This window comes from Pygocentrus nattereri, chromosome 13 (genome assembly GCF_015220715.1).
Source record: "Pygocentrus nattereri isolate fPygNat1 chromosome 13, fPygNat1.pri, whole genome shotgun sequence".
NCBI lineage: Eukaryota > Metazoa > Chordata > Actinopteri > Characiformes > Serrasalmidae > Pygocentrus > Pygocentrus nattereri.
Genome location: NC_051223.1, coordinates 39,888,622 through 39,914,108, shown reverse-complemented (window position 1 = coordinate 39,914,108; position 25,487 = coordinate 39,888,622). Strand labels below are relative to the sequence as shown.

Here is a 25,487-nt window from a genome sequence, read left to right as displayed (position 1 = left end):
GGTATAGTGAAACGGCGTGATGTTATATTAGCGTGATGTTATATTAGCGTGGTATAGTGAAACGGCGCGATGTTATATTAGCGTGGTATAGTGAAACGGCGCGATGTTATATTAGCGTGGTATAGTGAAACGGCGCGATGTTATATTAGTGTGGTATAGTGAAACGGCGCGATGTTATATTAGCGTGGTATAGTGAAACGGCGCGATGTTATATTAGCGTGGTATAGTGAAACGGCGCGATGTTATATTAGTGTGGTATAGTGAAACGGCGTGATGTTATATTAGCGTGGTATAGTGAAACGGCGTGATGTTATATTAGCGTGGTATAGTGAAACGGCGTGATGTTATATTAGCGTGATGTTATATCAGCGTGGTATAGTGAAACGGCGCGATGTTATATTAGCGTGGTATAGTGAAACGGCGCGATGTTATATTAGTGTGGTATAGTGAAACGGCGTGATGTTATATTAGCGTGGTATAGTGAAACGGCGTGATGTTATATTAGCGTGATGTTATATCAGCGTGGTATAGTGAAACGGCGCGATGTTATATTAGCGTGGTATAGTGAAACGGCGCGATGTTATATTAGTGTGGTATAGTGAAACGGCGTGATGTTATATTAGCGTGGTATAGTGAAACGGCGTGATGTTATATTAGCGTGGTATAGTGAAACGGCGCGATGTTATATTAGCGTGGTATAGTGAAACGGTGTGATGTTATATTAGCGTGGTATAGTGAAACGGCGTGATGTTATATTAGTGTGGTATAGTGAAACGGCGCGATGTTATATTAGTGTGGTATAGTGAAACGGCGCGATGTTATATTAGTGTGATGTTATATTAGTGTGGTATAGTGAAACGGTGTGATGTTATATTAGCGTGATGTTATATTAGTGTGGTATAGTGAAACGGTGTGATGTTATATTAGTGTGGTATAGTGAAACGGCGCGATGTTATATTAGTGTGGTATAGTGAAACGGCGTGATGTTATATTAGTGTGGTATAGTGAAACGGCGTGATGTTATATTAGTGTGGTATAGTGAAACAGTGTGATATGGTGAATTATCATGGATTAGTGCACTGTAGTGATGTGCTATGTTAGCACCTCCTGGTGGAGTAGTGCTGCTGCGGGTGCGCGTGGATTTCTCTCTGTTTGAGAAGCGCGTCCAGCTGCTTCTGCAGTCTCCGGTTCTCTGCCTCCAGCTGCTCCAGCCGGCCGGCGTCTGCGCCCTGGCAGGCCGTTTTCTCGCTGTAGCGTTTCTGTAGAGCGTCGTACTCTTTCCTCAGAGCCTCCAGCTTCTCCATCGCAGCATCGTAGAGCTTATTGACCACATCTGAGGAGCTGCTTTCTCTCAGCACCTACAACACCAAACAAACACAGACCCCTAAAGTGATAGTCTGAGGAAAAATTAAATATACATATTCTCCTTACAACAAAATGGGAAACACATAGCTACCAATATTTCACAATAATGTGGATGTCATTCTGATTTAAAGCAATATTTCCACCTCTAAAAGCTCCCCCACAGAAAGTTACTAAATAAAATGCTTACAGATTCACTGCCTGATGTCTGACACGTCGTTATTTGGTAGTTCTTTGGTGGAATTCCCCTTTAAAACGCATTGTTTGAGCAATAGAGCTGATGTATAGGCATGCTGCACTGTCAGCATTTTGCCAGTAGAGGGCATGTTTGAGCTCCCATTCACATAGTCATGAAAGTTAAGTGAGTCAGTTTGTCCTGCACTGCTGTCCAGTGTTTACACATCAGCTGACAGAGATTGAGACGATCCTACACTGCAGGCCTTCAGGGGGACCAAAACAGACAGACTGTCGGACAGACAGATAAACAGACAGACTGTCGGACAGACAGATAAACAGACAGACTGTCGGACAGACAGATAAACAGACAGAGATATACAGACTGATACACAGACAGATAGAGCCAACCTACGGTTGTCACTCACATTATATAGTATTACTAAAATCTACTCACTACTCCTGCATGAGGGATTTACTACATATAGAATACACCATTAACAGCCTACCGATCGGTCATTTCCAGAAAAACCAAAAACCTTGGCCTGGATCACCAAACATAAAAACACAGAGACACACAGCAACACCACGTCCTGTATGGGATGCGATGCGGTCACCCATTCCCCTAAACTCGTGAGTCAGCCTGATCATTAAGAGCAGTGATTCACGCACAGCCTGCTTTCTCCAGAGAACGGCTCCCTGTTCTGGGATGCACAGCCAGAGAGGATGACGCAGCTCCACTGCTCTGAACAGCAAATAACAACAGGACATTAAGTGACCTTCTGACCTCTCATTAGCTGAGTACATCTGTCTTACTTGCTGTTTGATTATATAAGAAAAACATTTACTTAAAGGGAGAGAGTGACAGAGGCCGACAAATGAGTCTGTACAGAGTGAGAGTCTATTAGAAACACCCACCTCGTGCTTCTGCTCACTGGCCACTTTATTAGAAACACCCACCTCGTGCTTCTGCTCACTGGCCACTTTATTAGAAACACCCACCTCGTGCTTCTGCTCACTGGCCACTTTATTAGAAACACCCACCTCGTGCTCCCACTCACTGGCCACTTTATTAGAAACACCCACCTTGTGCTTCCACTCACTGGCCACTTTATTAGAAACACCCACCCTGTGCTCCCACTCACTGGCCACTTTATTAGAAACACCCACCTTGTGCTTCTACTAACTGGCCACTTTATTAGAAACACCCACCCTGTGCTTCCACTCACTGGCCACTTTATTAGAAACACCCACCTTGTGCTTCCGCTCGCTGGCCACTTTATTAGAAACACCCACCTTGTGCTTCCACTCACTGGCCACTTTATTAGAAACACCCACCTTGTGCTTCCACTAACTGGCCACTTTATTAGAAACACCCACCTTGTGCTTCCACTAACTGTACTATTTCTGCAGTTATCAGATTATTAAGTGTAAACACAGTGAACCAGTTACTCACACAGTCTGATTTCACTATAGAGACACTGCGTGGGGCCAGTACTGCAGTGATTTCAGGGAGAGAGAACAGTGACGCTCTGAAAAGCCTTTTCACTCCTCGGCACTGCTCCCATCATCTGAACTGGACACCAGCAAGGTGCAGCATAGCAGAGGGGTTTCTGATAAAGTGGCCAGGGAGCGTACACAGTGTGTAAACGCCCAGCATGACAAGGTGGGAGTATGTGTGCGTGCTTGAGTTTTACCTGTTGCTGTAGCCTCATGTCGGCCACCTCCCTCTGATCATCGTCATGGATACGGCGCAGGTGGTCACAGGTGTGCAGGAGCTGCGTGTACTCCTGCCGAACTGCATCAAGCTCCGCCCTCAAACCAGCCTGTTCATCCAATACACGACCATGCAGAGTACTGAGAGAGAGAGAGAGAGAGAGAGAGAGAGAGAGAGAGAGAGAGAGAGAGAGAGAGAGAGAGAGACAGACAGACAGACAGACAGACAGACAGACAGACAGACAGACAGACAGAGAGAGAGAGAGAGAGAGAGAGAGAGAGAGAGAGAGAGAGAGAGAGAGAGAGAGAGAGAGAGAGAGGGGGGGGGGGGGGGCAGAGAGAGAGAGAGAGAGAGAGGGGGGGGGGGGGGGCAGAGAGAGAGAGAGAGAGAGACAGGTAGGTGTTCAGGTACGTATGGCGCGTGCACACACAGTCTCTGGTGATGAGGCAACGGGTGCTAACTGCATGCCCAATCATCAGACACTCACACAGCGTTGAGTACATCACCTACAGACGTACAGTCCCTGATCTACTCACTGGTAGAAATCTGCCTCCTTCATGGCCTCCTCACACTTCTTCAGCGTCTGCGTGTGCTGGTTCTGTAGAGACTGCAGATCCGCCATGGCCTTCATGCACTGCAGCTTCAGACGCTCGTAATCATGAGCGGATTTCACACTCGGCCTGTTCTCACACACACACACAAAACTGAATTTAACCGACATGTACACCGAACGTCATGACCACCTCCTCGTTTCTACGCTCACTGTCCACTTTATCAGCTCCACTGACCGTTCAGTTCCACTCTGTAGTTCTACAGTTACAGACTGTAGTGCATCTGTTTCTCTGATACTCTGTTACCCTGTTCTTCAGTGGTCAGGACCCCCATGGACCCTCACAGAGCAGGTACTATTTGGGTGGTGGGTCATTCTCAGCACTGCAGTAACACTGACGTGGTGGTGGTGTGTTAGTGTGTGTTGTGCTGGTCTGAGTGGATCAGACACAGCAGGGCTGCTGGAGTTTTTAAACACCTCAGTGTCGCTGCTGGACTGAGAACAGTCCACCAACCAAAAACATCCAGCCAACAGCGTCCTGTGGGCAGCGTCCCGTGGGCACTGATGAAGGACTAGAGGATGACCAACACAAACTGTGCAGCAGCAGATGAGCTGTCGTCTCTGACTTTACACCTACAAGGTGGACCGACGAGGTAGGAGTGTCTAATAGAGTGGACAGTGAGTGGACACAGGGTTTAAAAGCTCCAGCAGCACTGCTGTGTCTGATCCACTCGCACCAGCACAACACACACTAACACACCCCCACCACGTCAGTGTTACTGCAGTGCTGAGAATGATCCCTCCAAAAAAGTTCCACTCTTTCACATTCAGACCATCCGTGTTATCAAGCCCCTCCCCTTGCCGTTCTGCTTGGTTACCTGCAGTCGTCGAAGGTGGTTCCGGGTGATGAAAGGGCGAGCCGCTTGCGCAGTTCATCCCTCTCGCGGGTCACCTGCCTCAACTGCAGGACCACGGAGTCCAGCTTCTCACTCACCGCGCGCTTCTCCACATGAGCAGGAGGAGGAGATGATGCTGCAACCAGAAACACACAGCATCTCACTGAGGTTATAACGCCACCATTCCCCAGCCATTCCCCAGCCAAACACCACCATTCCCCAGCCATTCCCCAGCCAAACACCACCATTCCCCAGCCATTCCCCAGCCAAACACCACCATTCCCCAGCCATACACCACCATTCCCCAGCCATTCCCAGCCAAAAACCACCATTCCCCAGCCATTCCCAGCCAAAAACCACCATTCCCCAGCCATTCCCCAGCCAAACACCACCATTCCCCAGCCAAACACCACCATTCTCCAGCCAAACGCCACCATTCCCCAGCCATACGCCACCATTCCCCAGCCATACGCCACCATTCCCCAGCCATACACCACCATTCCCCAGCCATTCCCCAGCCATACGCCACCATTCCCCAGCCATACGCCACCATTCCCCAGCCATACGCCACCATTCTCCAGCCATTCCCCAGCCAAACACCACCATTCCCCAGCCATTCCCCAGCCAAACACCACCATTCCCCAGCCATTCCCAGCCAAAAACCACCATTCCCCAGCCATTCCCCAGCCAAACACCACCATTCTCCAGCCAAACGCCACCATTCCCCAGCCATACGCCACCATTCTCCAGCCATTCCCCAGCCAAACGCCACCATTCTCCAGCCATTCCCCAGCCAAACGCCACCATTCTCCAGCCATTCCCCAGCCAAACGCCACCATTCTCCAGCCATTCCCCAGCCAAACGCCACCATTCTCCAGCCATTCCCCAGCCATACGCCACCATTCTCCAGCCATACGCCACCATTCCGCAGCCATACGCCACCATTCCGCAGCCATACGCCACCATTCCGCAGCCATACGCCACCATTCCCCAGCCATTCCCCAGCCAAACGCCACCATTCCCCAGCCATACGCCACCATTCTCCAGCCATTCCCCAGCCAAACGCCACCATTCTCCAGCCATACGCCACCATTCTCCAGCCATTCCCCAGCCAAACGCCACCATTCTCCAGCCATTCCCCAGCCAAACGCCACCATTCTCCAGCCATTCCCCAGCCATACGCCACCATTCTCCAGCCATACGCCACCATTCCGCAGCCATACGCCACCATTCCGCAGCCATACGCCACCATTCCGCAGCCATACGCCACCATTCTCCAGCCATACGCCACCATTCTCCAGCCATTCCCCAGCCAAACGCCACCATTCTCCAGCCATTCCCCAGCCAAACGCCACCATTCTCCAGCCATTCCCCAGCCATACGCCACCATTCTCCAGCCATACGCCACCATTCTCCAGCCATTCCCCAGCCAAACGCCACCATTCTCCAGCCATTCCCCAGCCAAACGCCACCATTCTCCAGCCATTCCCCAGCCATACGCCACCATTCTCCAGCCATTCCCCAGCCATACGCCACCATTCCGCAGCCATACGCCACCATTCTCCAGCCATACGCCACCATTCTCCAGCCATACGCCACCATTCTCCAGCCATACGCCACCATTCTCCAGCAATTCCCCAGCCATACGCCACCATTCTCCAGCCATACGCCACCATTCTCCAGCCATTCCCCAGCCATACGCCACCATTCCCCAGCCATACGCCACTATTCTCCAGCCATTCCCCAGCCATACGCCACCACTCTCCAGCCATACGCCACCATTCCCCAGCCATACGCCACCATTCCCCAGCCATACGCCACCACTCTCCAGCCATACGCCACCATTCCCCAGCCATACGCCACCATTCCCCAGCCAAACGCCACCATTCCCCAGCCAAACGCCACCATTCTCCAGCCATACACCACCATTCTCCAAAAAAACCCACCCAACTCCAAGAAGCTCCAACACCAACTTACTTCTACCACAAACAAAAATTCTCCAATCACACTCGAACACTCTCCACCCAAACACCAATGTTCTTCTACCAAACACAAGCATTCTCCACCCGAACTCCAACACTCTCCTACAAACTCCACCAAACAAATTAACATTCTCCATCAAACACCATCATTCTAATGTTGTCAGAGCTGCAATATTTCTACTCTTGATCATAATAAACACCTAAAATTTGACTACTGGACTAACATCCATCACACGTTCTGCAGTTTCTCTCACTGTTCCAAACACGTTCTGTCTGTTTTTTGCAGCACAATGAAACAGTCGAAGCCCGATACGCTCCCTGTGGCGTAATGTAATCTGCACAGAGCGCTTTCGTTTTTAAGTAAACAATGAGTCTTTTTATAAAACTGCAGTTTTTGATGACCTAACCACTTCAGTAAGAGAACCAAGCAGCCAGACAAATCAGCGTGAATGAAGAACCTTTTACAGGCTGCGTCTGTTCACTTTACCGTCTGTGTACCGGAGCCTCCATCCCATCTGGATTCTCAGGCCGGGTTATCGATCTGCGCCATCTAACGCCACCTTATTGATTTTTGGCCTTATTGGCAGAGGCTGTGGTCGTGACGCAGGGAAAACGCACTAAGAACTCACTTTCTCCATGCTGCAGGTACACGTGAGGGCATGTGGGTTCAGAATCGCATCCGTTCACACTGAGAGTGACTTTCTGTGTTTTAGTGTCTTTTCTGGGCGCTATGAATAAACAATGGCTTTATCTGGGTCAGCGACCACTCGCCCCACTTTAGATCGGACAAAACCACACTTTTTCCTTTTAGAGACTAATGGAGACGACAGTCCAGGGCGCCTGAAAGTGCACATTTCTCCTGCTGGCATCTCGGTCTGTGTTCGTCCGTCTCAGGCTGGATCTCAGCATGTGGCGCTGCTTCAGCACATCAGCTCCGAGATCATATGCCATAAAGATTGGGAGCTGCAACGATCAGCGAATAAAGCTGAAGTCGATGATGAAAACATGGTGACGTGGATTTTTTACCGTCAACATGTTTATTAAAAACAACAGTTAATATTTTATGAACCCCAGGCGGGAAATTTAGGTGTTAAAGCAACATAACATACACCAGAGACAGTGGAAGAAGATAACTGGAGTATGGAGGACACTGATGACTGAGAACATCCAGGAAAGAGCTCACAAGTAAAATGAACTAGAGCGAAAGGCAAGAGAGCATTCTAGTCTTAAAACAATCAAACAAAGAGACACCAAACATTTCTGCCTGTTTGTGTTTGTCCTGTCAGTGAACCAACAAGAACCCACCAATTACCACTTTTCTCCATCAAACACCAACATTCTCCTGCTCTATAATGTTGATATGATCCACACAGTCGCTGTGACAGACTGTAATACACTACAGGAAGCGTAGGGGGCGATACGGCTTCTACTGTTTCATTTAAAAAGCTCTATAATGTTCATATGATCCACACAGTCGCTCTGACAGACTGTAATACACTACAGGAAGCGTAGGGGGCGATACGGCTTCTACTGTTTCATTTAAAAAGCTCTATAATGTTCATATGATCCACACAGTCGCTCTGACAGACTGTAATACACTACAGGAAGCGTAGGGGGCGATACGGCTTCTACTGTTTCATTTAAAAAGCTCTATAATGTTCATATGATCCACACAGTCGCTCTGACAGACTGTAATACACTACAGGAAGCGTAGGGGGCGATACGGCTTCTCTGTTTCATTTAAAAAGCTCTATAATGTTCATATGATCCACACAGTCGCTCTGACAGACTGTAATACACTACAGGAAGCGTAGGGGGCGATACGGCTTCTACTGTTTCATTTAAAAAGCTCTATAATGTTCATATGATCCACACAGTCGCTCTGACAGACTGTAATACACTACAGGAAGCGTAGGGGGCGATACGGCTTCTACTGTTTCATTTAAAAAGCTCTATAATGTTCATATGATCCACACAGTCGCTCTGACAGACTGTAATACACTACAGGAAGCGTAGGGGGCGATACGGCTTCTACTGTTTCATTTAAAAAGCTCTATAATGTTCATATGATCCACACAGTCGCTCTGACAGACTGTAATACACTACAGGAAGCGTAGGGGGCGATACGGCTTCTACTGTTTCATTTAAAAAGCTCTATAATGTTCATATGATCCACGCAGTCGCTCTGACAGACTGTAATACACTACAGGAAGCGTAGGGGGCGATACGGCTTCTACTGTTTCATTTAAAAAGCTCTATAATGTTCATATGATCCACACAGTCGCTCTGACAGACTGTAATACACTACAGGAAGCGTAGGGGGCGATACGGCTTCTACTGTTTCATTTAAAAAGCTCTATAATGTTCATATGATCCACACAGTCGCTCTGACAGACTGTAATACACTACAGGAAGCGTAGGGGGCGATACGGCTTCTACTGTTTCATTTAAAAAGCTCTATAATGTTCATATGATCCACACAGTCGCTCTGACAGACTATAATACACTACAGGAAGCGTAGGGGGCGATACGGCTTCTACTGTTTCATTTAAAAAGCTCTATAATGTTCATATGATCCACACAGTCGCTCTGACAGACTGTAATACACTACAGGAAGCGTAGGGGGCGATACGGCTTCTACTGTTTCATTTAAAAAGCTCTATAATGTTCATATGATCCACACAGTCGCTCTGACAGACTGTAATACACTACAGGAAGCGTAGGGGGCGATACGGCTTCTACTGCTTCATTTAAAAAGCTCTATAATGTTCATATGATCCACACAGTCGCTCTGACAGACTGTAATACACTACAGGAAGCGTAGGGGGCGATACGGCTTCTACTGCTTCATTTAAAAAGCTCTATAATGTTCATATGATCCACACAGTCGCTCTGACAGAATGTAATACACTACAGGAAGCGTAGGGGGCGATACGGCTTCTACTGTTTCATTTAAAAAGCTCTATAATGTTCATATGATCCACACAGTCGCTCTGACAGACTGTAATACACTACAGGAAGCGTAGGGGGCGATACGGCTTCTACTGTTTCATTTAAAAAGCTCTATAATGTTCATATGATCCACACAGTCGCTCTGACAGACTGTAATACACTACAGGAAGCGTAGGGGGCGATACGGCTTCTACTGTTTCATTTAAAAAGCTCTATAATGTTCATATGATCCACACAGTCGCTCTGACAGACTGTAATACACTACAGGAAGCGTAGGGGGCGATACGGCTTCTACTGTTTCATTTAAAAAGCTCTATAATGTTCATATGATCCACACAGTCGCTCTGACAGACTGTAATACACTACAGGAAGCGTAGGGGGCGATACGGCTTCTACTGTTTCATTTAAAAAGCTCTATAATGTTCATATGATCCACACAGTCGCTCTGACAGACTGTAATACACTACAGGAAGCGTAGGGGGCGATACGGCTTCTACTGTTTCATTTAAAAAGCTCTATAATGTTCATATGATCCACACAGTCGCTCTGACAGACTGTAATACACTACAGGAAGCGTAGGGGGCGATACGGCTTCTACTGTTACATTTAAAAAGCTCTATAATGTTCATATGATCCACACAGTCGCTCTGACAGACTGTAATACACTACAGGAAGCGTAGGGGGCGATACGGCTTCTACTGTTTCATTTAAAAAGCTCTATAATGTTCATATGATCCACACAGTCGCTCTGACAGACTGTAATACACTACAGGAAGCGTAGGGGGCGATACAGCTTCTACTGTTTCATTTTGCCTTTAAAGAAATAATCACACACTCACCGAGGCTGCTGAGGGAGCTGCTGCTTTCGGAGTCTGAGGGCATGGCGGAGAGAACACTGTATGTAGACCCTGAAAAGACAAACATATAATTAAGACACAGTTTCTTTATCATCATCATCATCATCATCACAATTATCACAACATCCATTAATTAAAATATCATATTAATCTTCATCACCACTATACCAGTAATCATCACTATAACAATAACCTTCATCACTTTAGCACTTAACAACCAATACGGGCAATAACAATAAATCACAATGACAATACATCACAATGACAATCACCAATTATAACCATTATCATCCTAATACCAATGACCTCATACCCAGAACCTTCATCGCTACTCTAACAATAACTTAATCGGTATAACATTCACAGCAATTACAGTCATTAGGCCTATAACATCACTATAACTTCATCACAAGGAACAGCATCACTGTCATCACCACTAGCACGAAACTGTAATCATAATAATCATCACTACAGTTTACACCGCAACAATAACCACCATCACGAAAGCCATATGAATAATCATAATTACCACCACCCGCCACACACACAACCTTCATGATCACCATCATCACCACCTGCCACACACATAACCTTGTGACAATGTACACCACCACCATCACCACCACCTTTCACTGTCGTTACTAAAATGATTATCACAGTAACATTCATCACCATAACAATCACAAAAAGCCTAATCATCAAACACAAACAGCAGCTACTGCTTTCAGCACTCGCTCGCAACAGCTGACTGAACCTTCACGATCATCACCACCACCCGCCATATACATAACCTTCACCATCACCATCACCCGCCATTTACATAACCTTCACCATCACCATCACCGCCATATACATAACCTTCACCATCACCACCAGCCACCATATACATAACCTTCACCATCACCACCACCTGCTATATACATAATCTTCTCGATCACCACCACCCGCCATATACATAACCTTCACCATCACCATCACCCGCCATTTACATAACCTTCACCATCACCATCACCGCCATATACATAACCTTCACCATCACCACCAGCCACCATATACATAACCTTCACCATCACCACCACCTGCTATATACATAACCTTCTCGATCACCACCACCCGCCATATACATAACCTTCACAATCACCATCACCATCACCGCCACCCGCCATATACATAACCTTCTCGATCACCACCACCCGCCATATACATAACCTTCACAATCACCATCACCATCACCGCCACCCGGCATATACATAACCTTCACGATCACCATCACCGCCACCCGGCATATACATAACCTTCACGATCACCATCATCGCCAACCGCCATATACATAACCTTCACGATCACCATCATTGCCACCCGCCATATACATAACCTTCACGATCACCATCACCACACGCGATATACATAACCTTCACGATCACCATCACCGCCCGCCATATACATAACCTTCACGATCACCATCATCGCCACCCGCCATATACATAACCTTCACGATCACCATCATCGCCACCCGCCATATACATAACCTTCACGATCACCATCATCACCACCCGCCATATACATAACCTTCACGATCACCATCATCACCACCCGCCATATACATAACCTTCACGATCACCATCATCACCACCCGCCATATACATAACCTTCACGATCACCATCATCGCCACCCGCCATATACATAACCTTCACGATCACCATCATCACCACCCGCCATATACATAACCTTCACGATCACCATCATCGCCAACCGCCATATACATAACCTTCACGATCACCATCATCGCCAACCGCCATATACATAACCTTCACGATCACCATCATCGCCAACCGCCATATACATAACCTTCACGATCACCATCACCACACGCGATATACATAACCTTCACGATCACCATCATCACCACCCGCGATATACATAACCTTCACGATCACCATCATCGCCACCCGGCATATACATAACCTTCACGATCACCATCACCGCCACCCGCCATATACATAACCTTCACGATCACCATCATCGCCAACCGCCATATACATAACCTTCACGATCACCATCACCGCCACCCGCCATATACATAACCTTCACGATCACCATCACCACACGCGATATACATAACCTTCACGATCACCATCACCGCCACCCGGCATATACATAACCTTCACGATCACCATCATCACCACCCGCCATATACATAACCTTCACGATCACCATCACCACCCGCCATATACATAACCTTCACGATCACCATCACCGCCACCCGGCATATACATAACCTTCACGATCACCATCATCACCACCCAGCATATACATAACCTTCACGATCGTCATCACCGCCACCCGGCATATACATAACCTTCACGATCACCATCACCACCCGCCATATACATAACCTTCACGATCACCATCACCCGGCATATACATAACCTTCACGATCACCATCATCGCCACCCGCCATATACATAACCTTCACGATCACCATCATCGCCACCCGGCATATACATAACCTTCACGATCACCATCATCGCCACCCGGCATATACATAACCTTCACGATCACCATCACCGCCACCCGCCATATACATAACCTTCACGATCACCATCATCGCCACCCGGCATATACATAACCTTCACGATCACCATCATCACCACCCGCCATATACATAACCTTCACGATCGTCATCATCATCGCAACGACTACTGTAATAACAATCACTGTAACACAGAGGCCCTAGTGTGCCATAGATTTGCATGTTTTACTCCATGATAATGAGTTATACATCTGTTTTCTTGAGATCTCCAGTTATTTACATAAGATACATTGTATCTTGTATACATTTGATGATATTCATAGAAATCACACAATTCCATAACTACAGAACTGATCTCAGTCACGCGATGGCATTCGAAAGAAAAAAAAAGACAAACATCAAAAAATCCAATGTTTTTTTTCTGTTTCTGTTTTTCTGGTTATGTTCTGCTCCACGACTGCACACTCAACAACGACGTTCCATCACATTCAAATCGTAGTGAATATCTCCTCTTCTCCTTCCACACTAACGAGCTGTAAACTGAAAGTTGGGAGAGAGAGAGAGTCAGAGCGCTGACGGTTCTCTACACATCCGGGTTGTTGGTCCACCCCATTAGTTATTACACTAGTTTCTATGTACAGAGTCACTGTGCAAATGACTGCTATCCAACCACAAGCTACCAGCTGATGGTCCAACAAACCTGCTGCTGCCGGTGACATCACAGTTCAAATATCATAAAGCGTTACAGCTGTGTGCCGTAGGATGAGCGCAACAGAGGAGCACAGCGCTTTTATAACAGGGGTCATAAAGTCACAGACATTATTTCACTGAATCCAGACGTGGGGGCAGTTTGAGGACACCCAGCTTAAGGCGCACTAAGCCGACTATCAGGTATTTTGTCCGGTGCTGGTCCAAGTCGACTCTCGCCAGCTCTGTTTTGGTCAATGGTAACTGGTAAAGCTCTTTAAGCTGCTGTCCCATAGACCGTTGTGTTGGTGGGCGACCAATACGTTGCCGTGTAGGACTGCCATTTCCCCCTCCAGGAGGATCTCCAAAGACAACGGTTAAGCTCATGGAAGGTGGTCATCAGCCAGATTGAGATGGAACTAGAGCTGGGCGATATATGGCCAAGATCATGCTAAACAAAATTCATATCGTTTGATATCATCATGTATCGCGATACAGGTCACATCATTATTTCTTTCAAGTTTGAGGCTGATTTTTTTTTGCTCCTGGTGGTCAATTCACTGTTTTAAACTACCCTTCTGGCCCGAACACGGAAAACTCACCAATCCGTCATGGGACGGTGGGAGAAAGTGTTTCACCAGCTGGGAAAGCACAGTCGCAGTCATAATTTAAGAAAGAAGAGATTATTTTTAGCTGTCTGGTGACGTTACAAACGCTAAACAAGTGGCCAACAGCAGCGCTAAACTGTCTAGCTTCTCAACAACGTCAACGTTTGTACAAACCGCAAACATCAGCTGGTTCGGGACGTCAGTGATGGATCACACCACCTCACTGCCATCAGTCCCACCACAGCCTTATCAGAGCATAGCACAGTTTTCAGACACCAGCCAGCAGACCAGTGGGTTTCTATAGTAGTTTGAGGGCTGAACTGAATTGTATGTAAACACCATGTAAACTGTAAAGCATCATGTAAACTGAAAGCGGTGCTTTTGTGTCATGTTTGATCTACAGTATCAATTTGCTGCTGCAAGTTAGCCAGATGCTAAAAACAGCTATTCTGGAAGGACGGCGCTCCCCCGCTCTCCAAAGCCTCACAGCTTCCTCAGTTGACTTCCGTTTAAATCAGGGCTGTAACTGCATGAACCACTTTCTTCCACTTTCGCTGTTTGTGAATGCACTAATACCAAAATATGACTGAGTGCTGTAGCAGCGCTTCAGCTGAGAGGAGCAGACATGATTTAATGCTGCTAAAGCCTGTAAGGATGTACAGAAAGAGGTCAGTTCACTGTTGGTCAGTACAGTTACGCCACTGATCTCGTCACTCGCAATCGGTCACAGGAGAACAGATCGCCGGTCGCTCCACTCAAACAGGGAATGTACAGTTCCACGTTTCAGATGCTGCTGAAGTGTATTTGGTGACATATTTTACCCCTCCATCCCTAATCATGTTGAAAACCTCAGAAGTGCGCCCTCTCCTGGCGACAGCAGAGGAGCGTCGCTTTCCTGTGTTGACGGAAAAATACATGATCGTCTTCTTAGCCAAAAAAAAAAACACCTCAACCATAAACAATTTCATTTGAATAGTTATTGAAATATTGGTCAGCCCTACTCAGATGAAAAATATAAGCAAGAGAATCTACCTGGACTACAGGTAAAGGTACAACTACAGTAAAACGAATAAAAGGCATATCTCGGTCCAGTTGTCCAGCGTCATTCTTCTCAATAAATAAATCCATCACTAAACACTGGTTTAAAACATCGGTCAAATATTAACATCTCTCCAATGCTGATGGTCTGGATCGGCATGCATCCCTAGGACTGGCTACAGCAAAACTGGAGGGAAAAACTGGATACAAAAAAAACAGAAAAAGAAAAAGAACAGAATCTAGAATCTCAACAGGGGCTCAATAAGGGCTGCGGTCAGTCATGGTCACCAAAGTCACTGAGTAACCCATTTCCAGCCAGATGTATTGAAAATGCCTGGAGCTACTGGACGCAGTACGGTCAGTCTATCTGCTCCACATACGTCTGGACATGTGACGTTGCAAATAACCACTTAGCTTCATCTGAATTGGAACTGCGGAACGTCATTAGTGCTTTACACCTTTAATAGTATCGACTAATTCTGCTCCATTTGGCAGAGCCTCTTAACGCCTGGGCTATTTCGGTTTCCCCCCAAAAGCAGGACAGTCCATATAGTAGATTCTTCACCATTCATTCATCTGCAAGCAGAATCTGGCAATAGTGACTGCAAATCTTTCCCTTAAAGCACCACATTAGGTTTTTAATCATTGATATTGTGCTGGGTAACACCTCTGCCTTCTACGCTGTAGACTGGGGTTCAATCCCCACCTGGGCAAACACCCTACACTACACCAATAAGAGTCCTTGGGCAAGACTCCTAACACCACCTTGGCCTACCTGTATAAAAAAAATGCTCAAATTGTAAGTCGCTCTGGATAAGAGCGTCTGCCAAATACTGTAAATGATCAGATATTGTGACGTATCATGCATCATGAAAACTTCGTGAGGTATCACGATATTATTTGCCCACCTGTAGTGTCCATTAGGCCTCTGCATGTACCCATCTGACATGAACAGACTTTTACAGAACATTTTAGACCAAATTCTCTCTAAACTCTCATAGAACAGCGTCTCAGCCATCAGCCAGTGAATTCAGAAACAGTTCATGTAGGAACTTTCTGTGAGGAGCTTTTAGAGGCGGACGTCTGGTTCCTATCACCACCACTGTGAACAGATCTGACTCTGGAAGTTTCTCTAGAACAGAGCGCTTCACAGCAAACCGCTCTGAATGACTCTGTTTACATCTTAACCAGTTAATTATGCAGAAAATTTGAAAAATGGGTGGATTTCCTCTTTAACATGTCACTCTGCCAGAGCTACTCTTGCTATAATAATCTATACTGCTGCATTAATGGATGAACTGGAGCTCATCTGGGCGGCTGAAGAATCTCTGCGTGTTGTCATGTGGTTTAATCGAGAGTGAGTTGCATCATGTCTGGGTATGAGCTGAACACACGGAGCCTAATCTCCCTCCTTAGTGTGTGCAAACGTCCTGCTCTGGACTGTTCAGAGGCCGATCCTCAGGGGTCTTAGTCTACACAGCTCTAAGCAACTTCTCTCCCGAGACCCCCCCCCCCCCCCCCACACACACACACACATACCCCCGGTTTGTTCAGTCGGTTGACCACAATTAATACTCCAGATGTCGTTCCTGCAAAGCCGCAAAGCACTGCATTCCTGCAAGTAACCTCTAGCCCAGTGCTTTCCAGTGCCGGCCCTTTAAAACCACAGTTAACAAAGTCCTCTGTTAACCCAGGTTTAGATGCTTAGCCTGAGTTTAAAGGGGAGCTAAACCAATGTTTCTAATTTTCTGCATAATTAACCGGTTAAGATGTAAACGGAGTCGTTCAGGGCGGTTTGGTGTGAAACGCTCCGTTCTAGATAAACTGACCCAGCCAGAGCTGCTCACAGTGGTGGTGATGGGAACCAGACGTCCGCCTCTAAAAGCTCCTCACAGAAAGTTCCTACATGAACTGGTTCTGAATTCACTGCCTGATGACTGAGACGCTGTTTTATGACAGTTTTGAGAGAATTTGGTCCAAACTGTTCTGTAAAAATCCATGGATGCATGCAGAGGCTAAACAGACCCTAGAGGTGGGCAAACACAGAATATCGCAATACTTCAAGAAATTTTCACAACATAATACGTCACAATATTTATTTTTTCAGGCATTTGATTCGTTGGAACAGAGAAAATGAGCCAGCAGTGCTACATTTAAAAAAACACGATCAAAAAACTGTGAAAACTGATTTTTTATTCAATATATGATCAAAATATATGCTCTTCTTATTAAGAACCTATTTGGTCAGTGTCCCAATGATGACATACACAATATGCTCAGAAAAGCATACTGCATTGTATTGTGGTACAATTTATCGTGATAGCAATGATTACGGTCACTGCCCAGTCCCAACACCCCAAAGAAAACTCATTATTCCAGATTTTCCATCATCAACATTCCATATAAGCTCAGAAGACTCGTGTAGGTTCTCTGGTGGTTCTGGATGGTAAATAAAGTGTCTATATCTGTGTTGTCGTCATGGCGACGCCTGGTTCCCATCACCACCACTGTAAAGACGTCTGAACCGTTTCACACCAGATTCCTCTGAATCGCTCCGTTTACCCCTCACACACTGAATTATGCAGGAATTTTGAAAAACTGGTGGAATTCCCCTTTAAAGCTCTAAAGCACATTTAAAGTACAACGTTTATGACGAAAGTGACCTGAAGGGTCCATCTCCCTCAGAAGGCTGTCTCTGACTGGTCAGACTGGTCAGGGTGAGAGATCAATAATCCAGGATTAGATCAAACCAAGTTGAAGTTTGCTGACTAAGCAAGATCTCCTGCTTGGTGAAACAGACGCTGCTCACCTGACTCAGCTTAATAAGAGTTTAATCATTACCTGGTGAGGTGAACCAGGTCTGTGTGAGGAGGGCTTTAACTCCTGACTGCATCCACTATCGCGAAGCTGTGTGATCTTGCGCGGACTAGGGCTCCAGACCACGACACACTAACGCTGTTAAACTGCTCATCAAGCGACTGTCAGAACTTCAAAGACGCCACTGATCATGTTCTCCATGCAAAGCTTAACAACTGCTCCACAAATCCTGACTGTGGTTGAGTTAAGCTACCGTGTACTGAATATGCTGGTCATATTAATGATGTACAGACCACCCTTTCATTCTTTTAACGGCCAAAAAATTCCTGCAGGACCCCCTTCCCCCCGAAATAGGCTGATCAGGCGTAACATCATGACCACCTCCTCGTTTCTACGCTCACTGTCCACTTTATCAGCTCCACTGACCGTATAGCTGCACTCTGTAGTTCTACAGTTACAGACTGTAGTCCATCTGTTTCTCTGATACTCTGTTACCCTGTTCTTCAGTGGTCAGGACCCCCATGGACCCTCACAGAGCAGGTACTATTTGGGTGGTGGGTCATTCTCAGCACTGCAGTAACACTGACGTGGTGGTGTGAGTGGATCAGACACACCAGTGCTGCTGGAGTTTTTAAACACCTCAGTGTCGCTGCTGGACTGAGAGTAGTCCAGCAACCTAAAAACATCTAGCCAGCAGCGTCCCGTGGGCAGCGTCCCGTGGGCAGCTTCCCGTGGGCAGCGTCCCGTGGGCAGCGTCCCGTGGGCAGCGTCCCGTGGGCACTGATGAAGGACTAGAGGATGACCAACACAAACTGTGCAGCAGCAGATGAGCTGTCGCCTCTGACTTTACATCTACAAGGTGGACCGACGGGGTAGGAGTGTCTAATAGAGTGGACAGTGAGTGGACACAGTGTTTAAAACCTCCAGCGGCACTGCTGTATCTGATCCACTCGCACCAGCACAACACACACTAACACAACACCACCACATCAGTGTTACTGCGGTGCTGAGAATGACCCACCAGAACTGTTTAGAAGAGACAAGAAGCTGGCGATCTCCTCCACCTCATACAGGAGCTGAACGCCTAAAGGTATATTCATGACAGTGGAGCTCAGCTTCTGCTTGGAGCTCCTGTCACTAGAATGGAGCAAACAAACGACAGTGAGCCCATCGGAACAGTGAGTGAGGGATTAGCCCAGAGAAGGACGGCATGCCCACTCCAGGTAAGGAGAAAGGAGCTGACCCAGGTGGAGGAGTTGAAGTATCTTGGGGTCTTGTTGACGAGTGATGGGAAGAGGGACGGTGAGATCGGCCGCAGGCTGGGACAGGGGGCAGCAGTAATGCGGTCACTGTACCGGATTGTAGTGGTGAAGAGGAGCTGAGCCATAAGGTGAAGCTCTCTGTTTACCAGTCGGTCTACATCCCGACCCTCACCTGTGGTCATGAGCTGTGTGTAATGACCGAAAGAATGAGATCGCGAATCCAAGCTGCGGAACGCTACCGAAAGGGTGAGGAGCTCGGAGTTGAGCCACTACTCCTCCGCATTGAGAGGAGCCAGCTGATTCAGATGCCCCCTGGACGCCTCCCGCTGGGGGTGTAGCAGGCACGGCCTACCGGGACAAGACCCCGGGGTTGTACTAGGACCGCTGGAGGGATTACATCTCCAAGTTGGCCTGGGAGCGGCTTGGGGTCCCTGGGAATGAGCTGGGGGAAGTTGAGGGGGACAAGGTCGTCTGGGACAATCCAATTAATCTTAATTAAAACCTTAGACTCATCAGTCCATAAAGCCTTAGTCCAGATGTGTCCAGCTATTTCTGAAAATCCAGTTATTTATATTTTTTCCTCAGTGTTTTGGCCTCCGGTCCACACAACTACTTTTCTTCCATCAGAAGTTAAGACTAAGTTAAGAAAAAAGGCATCGTTCTGAAAACACTGACCTCCCGTCAGTGACGCAGCTGTGTGCTGATGTCCGTCTGATATACGGCTGGGGAGTTTCAGCATGCTCTGCAATTCAGGCTGACGTTGGAGTCGATATCATGGCTTCAAATCGAGCACAAACACTAAAAACACCTCAATGGTTCTAAACACGAGCTGGTGATCAATAATCAAAGACAGACAGAGGTCAGTACTGGTGATGCTCTGTCTGAAAAAGCTCTGACCGGCTAAGAAGCAGAGGCTGGAGCTGTGCTTGGCTGGGGGTAAAAAGGCTACATGAACCGGTCATTCTCCAAACTGAGCTTCAGGTCAGTTAGCCGTCCATAGTTCTTCCGTCCACTATGCGGCAGCGAGGTCAGACAGGTCAGTCTGTGTGTGAACTGAAAGCCAAACTAATAACATCAATGATCTTTAACCTGTGAGTCATAAAGTCTTCGTTTATCGTCTCTCTTCCTCGCTCGCCCTCGTCATTCCAAGCTGGACCTCATTGAGTTTTCTGTAACGTGTGGTAGCCGCCATCACACAGCGATTTCGGACGCTGGCAGAACTTTATCGTAAGCTGCCTTTGGCCGGCGGGGCAGCAAATCGGTCGGCGTGGAGCAACTTCACATTAAACATTCAAAGACTCTTTTTTCCCCACTTTATTCTTCCTTAATATCTTCCATCTAATCTCCTCAGAAACATCTCCTTCAGTCATTTTAGACGCACATGAAAGAAGCGTTACTACTGAAGCTGTTGTGTAATTTTCTGTTAAATATCTGTTTAATTACATTCAGTGGTGGACAGTAACTGATTAACTGAGTATCTGAGTAAATGTAATTGGTTTCTGTACTTTAGTATTTTTGGTGTGTCTGTACTGAAGTTTCTCCGTTCTGGGCGTCTTTCTCCTTTCACTCCACTACATTTCAGAGTCTAATATCCGACTTTTTCCTCCTACATTTTGAGAAATCTGTCGTTCCTTTTGGTTTCTGTGTGTATAAAAACGTAACATGTCAAAACGAAAGAAGCGCAAAGCCAGAGCACCAATCAGGGCCCAGCGGTCACTTTGTTTAGAGCTGGTTTTGACCTGTTGGTCATACCGACCCAGTGCAGCACGCGGTTCAACGTCAGCGCAGCAGCGTAAAACTTTGGGAGAGTCATTTCAACATAAATGATGAACTAACCTAACTTTGTGTAAATAGAGCTCAATATAGAAATATGTCCACATATGCAGTCGAGACTGACGCGGCTTTTTTCTGAATTTCTACAAACACCATTTCATTTTATAGTAAATGAGTTTGGGCTGGTTTATGTTTATGAACAGACGCCTACAGATCAACATAGTAAAGGAGCTCATCTGTGATCCTGAGTTTAAAGCCAGTTTTTATTCAACTTAAACTTGGAACTAAGTTGTAAATAAATCTGAAACTGAAACTTTGCTTGTGTGTAAAAAGTGATTTCAGAGCCACTCGGTTCTCCCTGATGGAAACTGTTTACCTTCAGTGTTTTGTGCTTCTGATCATTTTAATAGACGTCAGCGTCACTAATTAATGACGTTCTATTAAAAGACTGGTTTACCAAGAGAGACGCTGGAGGACTTTCACCTGAAATGAGTTCATGAAGCCAGTCTGGTTATAAAAATGATAACAGGACATCAGAGTCAGAATTACTCTTTTAGTACTTTTACTTTATACTTAAGTACATTTGAAGGCAAATACTTTAGTACTTTTACTCAAGTGGAGGTCTAAAGGGAGGAACTTCTACTTTTACTGGAGTGATATTTTACCTTGGGGGTCTCTGCTTTAACTCGAGTACAGGGTTCGTCCACCACTGACAGGATTTATGAATATGCTGAATATCTACAAAAATCAGTACAATACTGTAGACTGAATGGGCCTCGATTACCAGCTGTTCTTAAGAAAAACCCACTTCTAACAAAGTTTTCACAAAGATCCTGACATCCCCCACTGTTCTCTTATTGGGGGTTTGTTCTCAGGTAAGAACCGGATCTACACACACTCAAGAGCACAGAGGTGAGAGCAGTTCTGCGCTTTAAGAACACGCCATGAACCTGACGTAGAACCTTTCTCAAGAACACACTGAAGGAAAAACCAAGGAAGATGTTGGGAAATGAGGCACGATATTACTGATAGGGACCGGTCTCATTCTGCAGTGAGGCAGATGCCAGCAACACTGGAATCTGACCACTTTCCCCTCATGAAGTCATTAACAAACTGCCCTCATTATGAAGCTCTGATCATGGTCTACAGGTCACTTTCAGGGAGTATCATCAGTTTAAATACTGTCTTGGTAAGGGAACGTCTCATTTAAGCAAAGAAATAAGCTGGCCCAGGTGGTCAACCAGGCCAGCAAGATCACTGGAGATAAGCAACAGTCACTCTAGAACTTATACATCCAATCCATAACCGACAAGGCAACCCACATCTACAAGGACCCTACCCACCCCCTTCATTCATCATTCCAGCTGCTGCCATCGGGCAGGAGACTTAAGGTCCCACTAGCCAGAAAGAATGGGCACAAAAAAAATCACCAGTGCCGGCTGCTGTGAGCGTTCTGAGGACTTACTATATAACCCCCACACAGTTCATGTGCACTGCTGCTGTGTTTTTAAGCGTTTTATGTGTCTAAGAACGCACTTCTGTGCCAGACTGCCAAAGACAGATTTCAATTTTATGCAAATTTAATGGACAATAAAGTTTTCTTAACTTATCTCATGTTAAAGACTCACAGAGAGACGGGAAAACACCCAGACCGGGACTAAAATGCAGTGTCACTGGTGATGAATCACTGAAACCCCCCCTTTTTTTAGCCTCCGAGTCTAGATTAAGGCTTAATCTAGGTCTGAGAAAGGAAGAAAGCCTGCTGTAAATTCTCTCTATATCAGGTTCCTTTGCCTATACAGTCCTGTTTATGTGCCTCAAACCTCGAGGGGAAATTCCACCAATTTAAAAAAAAAAAAAAAAAAAAAAAAAATCAACATAATTAACTGGTTAAGATGTAATCAGAGCAGTTCAGAGCGGTTCTGGGGTGAAACTCTGTTCTAGATAAACTGACCGAGTCAGAGCTGCTCACAGTGGTGGTGATGGGAACCAGACGTCCCTCTAAAAGCTCCTCACAGAAAGTTCCTACATGAACTGGTTCTGAATTCACTGCCTGATGACTGAGACGCTGTTTTATGAGAGTTTAGAGAACTTCAACTCCATTCATGGTGGAGGGAGACATGCAGGGTGCTGTGCGGCAAAATAGTCCCCAAAGAAAACTCATTATTCCAGATTTTCCACTGTTTTCCATCATCAACATTCCATATAAGCTCAGAAGACTCGTGTAGGTTCTCTGGTGGTTCTGGATGGTAAATAAAGTGTCTATATCTGTGCTGTAGTCATGGCGACGCCTGGTTCCCATCACCACCACTATAAAGACATCTGAGCCAGTTCACACCAAACCGTTCTGAATGACTCTGTTTACACCTTAATGACTGATTTTAAAGGTTTCATTTACTCAGCTCCGCGTACTCTTCACACCTGGACAAACCTGGAAGCTAAAACTTCTACTCAAGTTACATTAGAGTAAACTGATCTACTTTCCCTCAGGTCCACTGTAGCTCCCATTTCTCCCAGTTTCTTGGGGCTTAATACTCTTTGGGTGTGTTGGTTCAGGTCCTGGACCACTTTGCTGCCACTTTAAATTTACTTTTAGACCCAAAAGATCCAAAAAAGAGACAATAAGAGCCCAAAGAAACAGCTTCTATGCTGCTAACTGGATGCTGGATGGACTAAGAAGCTTCACTGAAGTTATACAAGAAACTGGGACCTCCAGGTGATCAAGCAGATTTTGCTCTGTACTTTTGCTCCTAATTGAGTGAATGAGTTCGTTTGGGTTTATCACTTCTTCTCCTCACCTCTGTCCACGACTTGCTCCCCTTCCACCAGTCTGTGGCTCCACTCCTCCACCAGCTCCTTCTGCTTTGGGTCCATCTCTTCTCCTGCAACCCGGCCTTTCCTGGACCTACAGCCAGAACCACATAAAAGAAGCCTCCCGCCCAGCACCTTCCTCCAGATGACCCTATAAACCGAGCTGAAGAGGGGACGGTGTCATGGAAAGCCAGATAAGAGCCTCTCTCCATCTCGCAGCTCCAGAGACTCCAGTAGCCATATTTGTTACCCAACACTGTTCACTTGAAGCCAGCAAAGAAACAAAGTAGCGCCTTTCTCTTCACGAAATCCTCACATCGTGCCGCTCCCCCCCCATCAAAACAGCCCCGGGCTCGTCCATCCGCCACCAAACTTCCACTTTGACCTACTGCATCGTTAAAAACACCGAGTTGAAACAGTTTTCCAGAAAAGTCGTGTCACTCTTCCAAGTGTTGTCCAGAAAGCCTGTGGGAGCTCCGCCATGTCTCAGCCAATCAGCGGCCGCAGCGAGCCGCCAATCAAAACTTGGAGCCCTGACCAAGTCAGGCAGAGGGGGCGGGGTTTCGGCGCGATTACCAAATATGGTCAAAATGGGCGGGTCTTCCGGCGAAACGTACCTGGACTGCTTAGGCTCCCTATTTACAGGAATTTAATGATTCTGGAGCCAAAAAACAGGAACGGGGCCCATTGGACGCAGTTAAATCTGATATTGAGTCGATATATCTGGTATTTCTCCTTCTTATCTCAATATTATAAGACTATTAATTTCATAACTTCTTAATGAATACCATTAAATTGAGTAATTTTATGATTACATTCACAGCCTTGGGCTGACGCTCTGATCCAGAGCGACTTAGTTTGATCAATTTACACAGGTAGGCGAAGGTGGTGTTAGGAGTCTTGCCCAAGGACTCTTATTGGTTTAGTGTAGGGTGTTTGCCCAGGTGGGGGATTGAACCCCAGTCTACAGTGTAGAAGGCAGAATGTGTGACCCACTACACTAACTAATTAATGGGATTATCTCACTATATCGGTAAATATTTGTGCTTCTTTTATAATACAGTGCTTTAAAAAGGCAAAATGATCTGCAAATGTAGTGGAATGATTTGGTACAGTGTAACACGGAGATAAAGCGGGTACCCGTCTAAAAACAATGGTTCTCCAAGGGTTTCTTCAGTAGAGAAAATGGTTCTGTATAGATCTACAAGCGCTCAAAGAAGCCTTTCCATCATTAAGTGATTCTCTGCATGGTGAAATGGTTCTTCAGACTGATGGAGAATGTGTTGTAGATGGTTCTATACAGAACCTTTTCGAAAATGGTTCTATGTTGCACCAAAAGTGTATTTTCTGTTATTACAAGCTGGACACTGTAACAGTAGCAGAACCTCTTTTGGTGACATATAGAACCCCTATCAATTAGATTCTGTATAGAACTATGTTCAAGAAATTCTGTATCAACCTGAAGAA

General features: G+C 46.3%; 1 protein-coding gene across 2 annotated transcripts in view; it reads right to left on the bottom strand.

The window, feature by feature from the left end:
• Window positions 1-24,500, bottom strand: part of LOC108413426 (disks large homolog 5-like) — an 83,671-nt gene extending 59,171 nt beyond the window's left edge. The window contains exons 1-6 of one of the 2 annotated variants that reach the window (XM_017685934.2): window positions 24,008-24,500; window positions 10,473-10,541; window positions 4,682-4,835; window positions 3,790-3,933; window positions 3,234-3,393; window positions 1,105-1,358 (exon numbers count right to left, since the gene is read on the bottom strand). In XM_017685934.2, coding sequence (XP_017541423.1) covers window positions 1,105-1,358; window positions 3,234-3,393; window positions 3,790-3,933; window positions 4,682-4,835; window positions 10,473-10,541; window positions 24,008-24,083 — 857 coding nt within the window. In that variant the 5' untranslated portion in view covers window positions 24,084-24,500. The remainder of the gene's footprint in view (window positions 1-1,104; window positions 1,359-3,233; window positions 3,394-3,789; window positions 3,934-4,681; window positions 4,836-10,472; window positions 10,542-24,007) is intronic. The other variant, XM_017685936.2, reaches the window with a different exon arrangement.
• Between the last annotated feature and the right edge of the window lie 987 nt (window positions 24,501-25,487).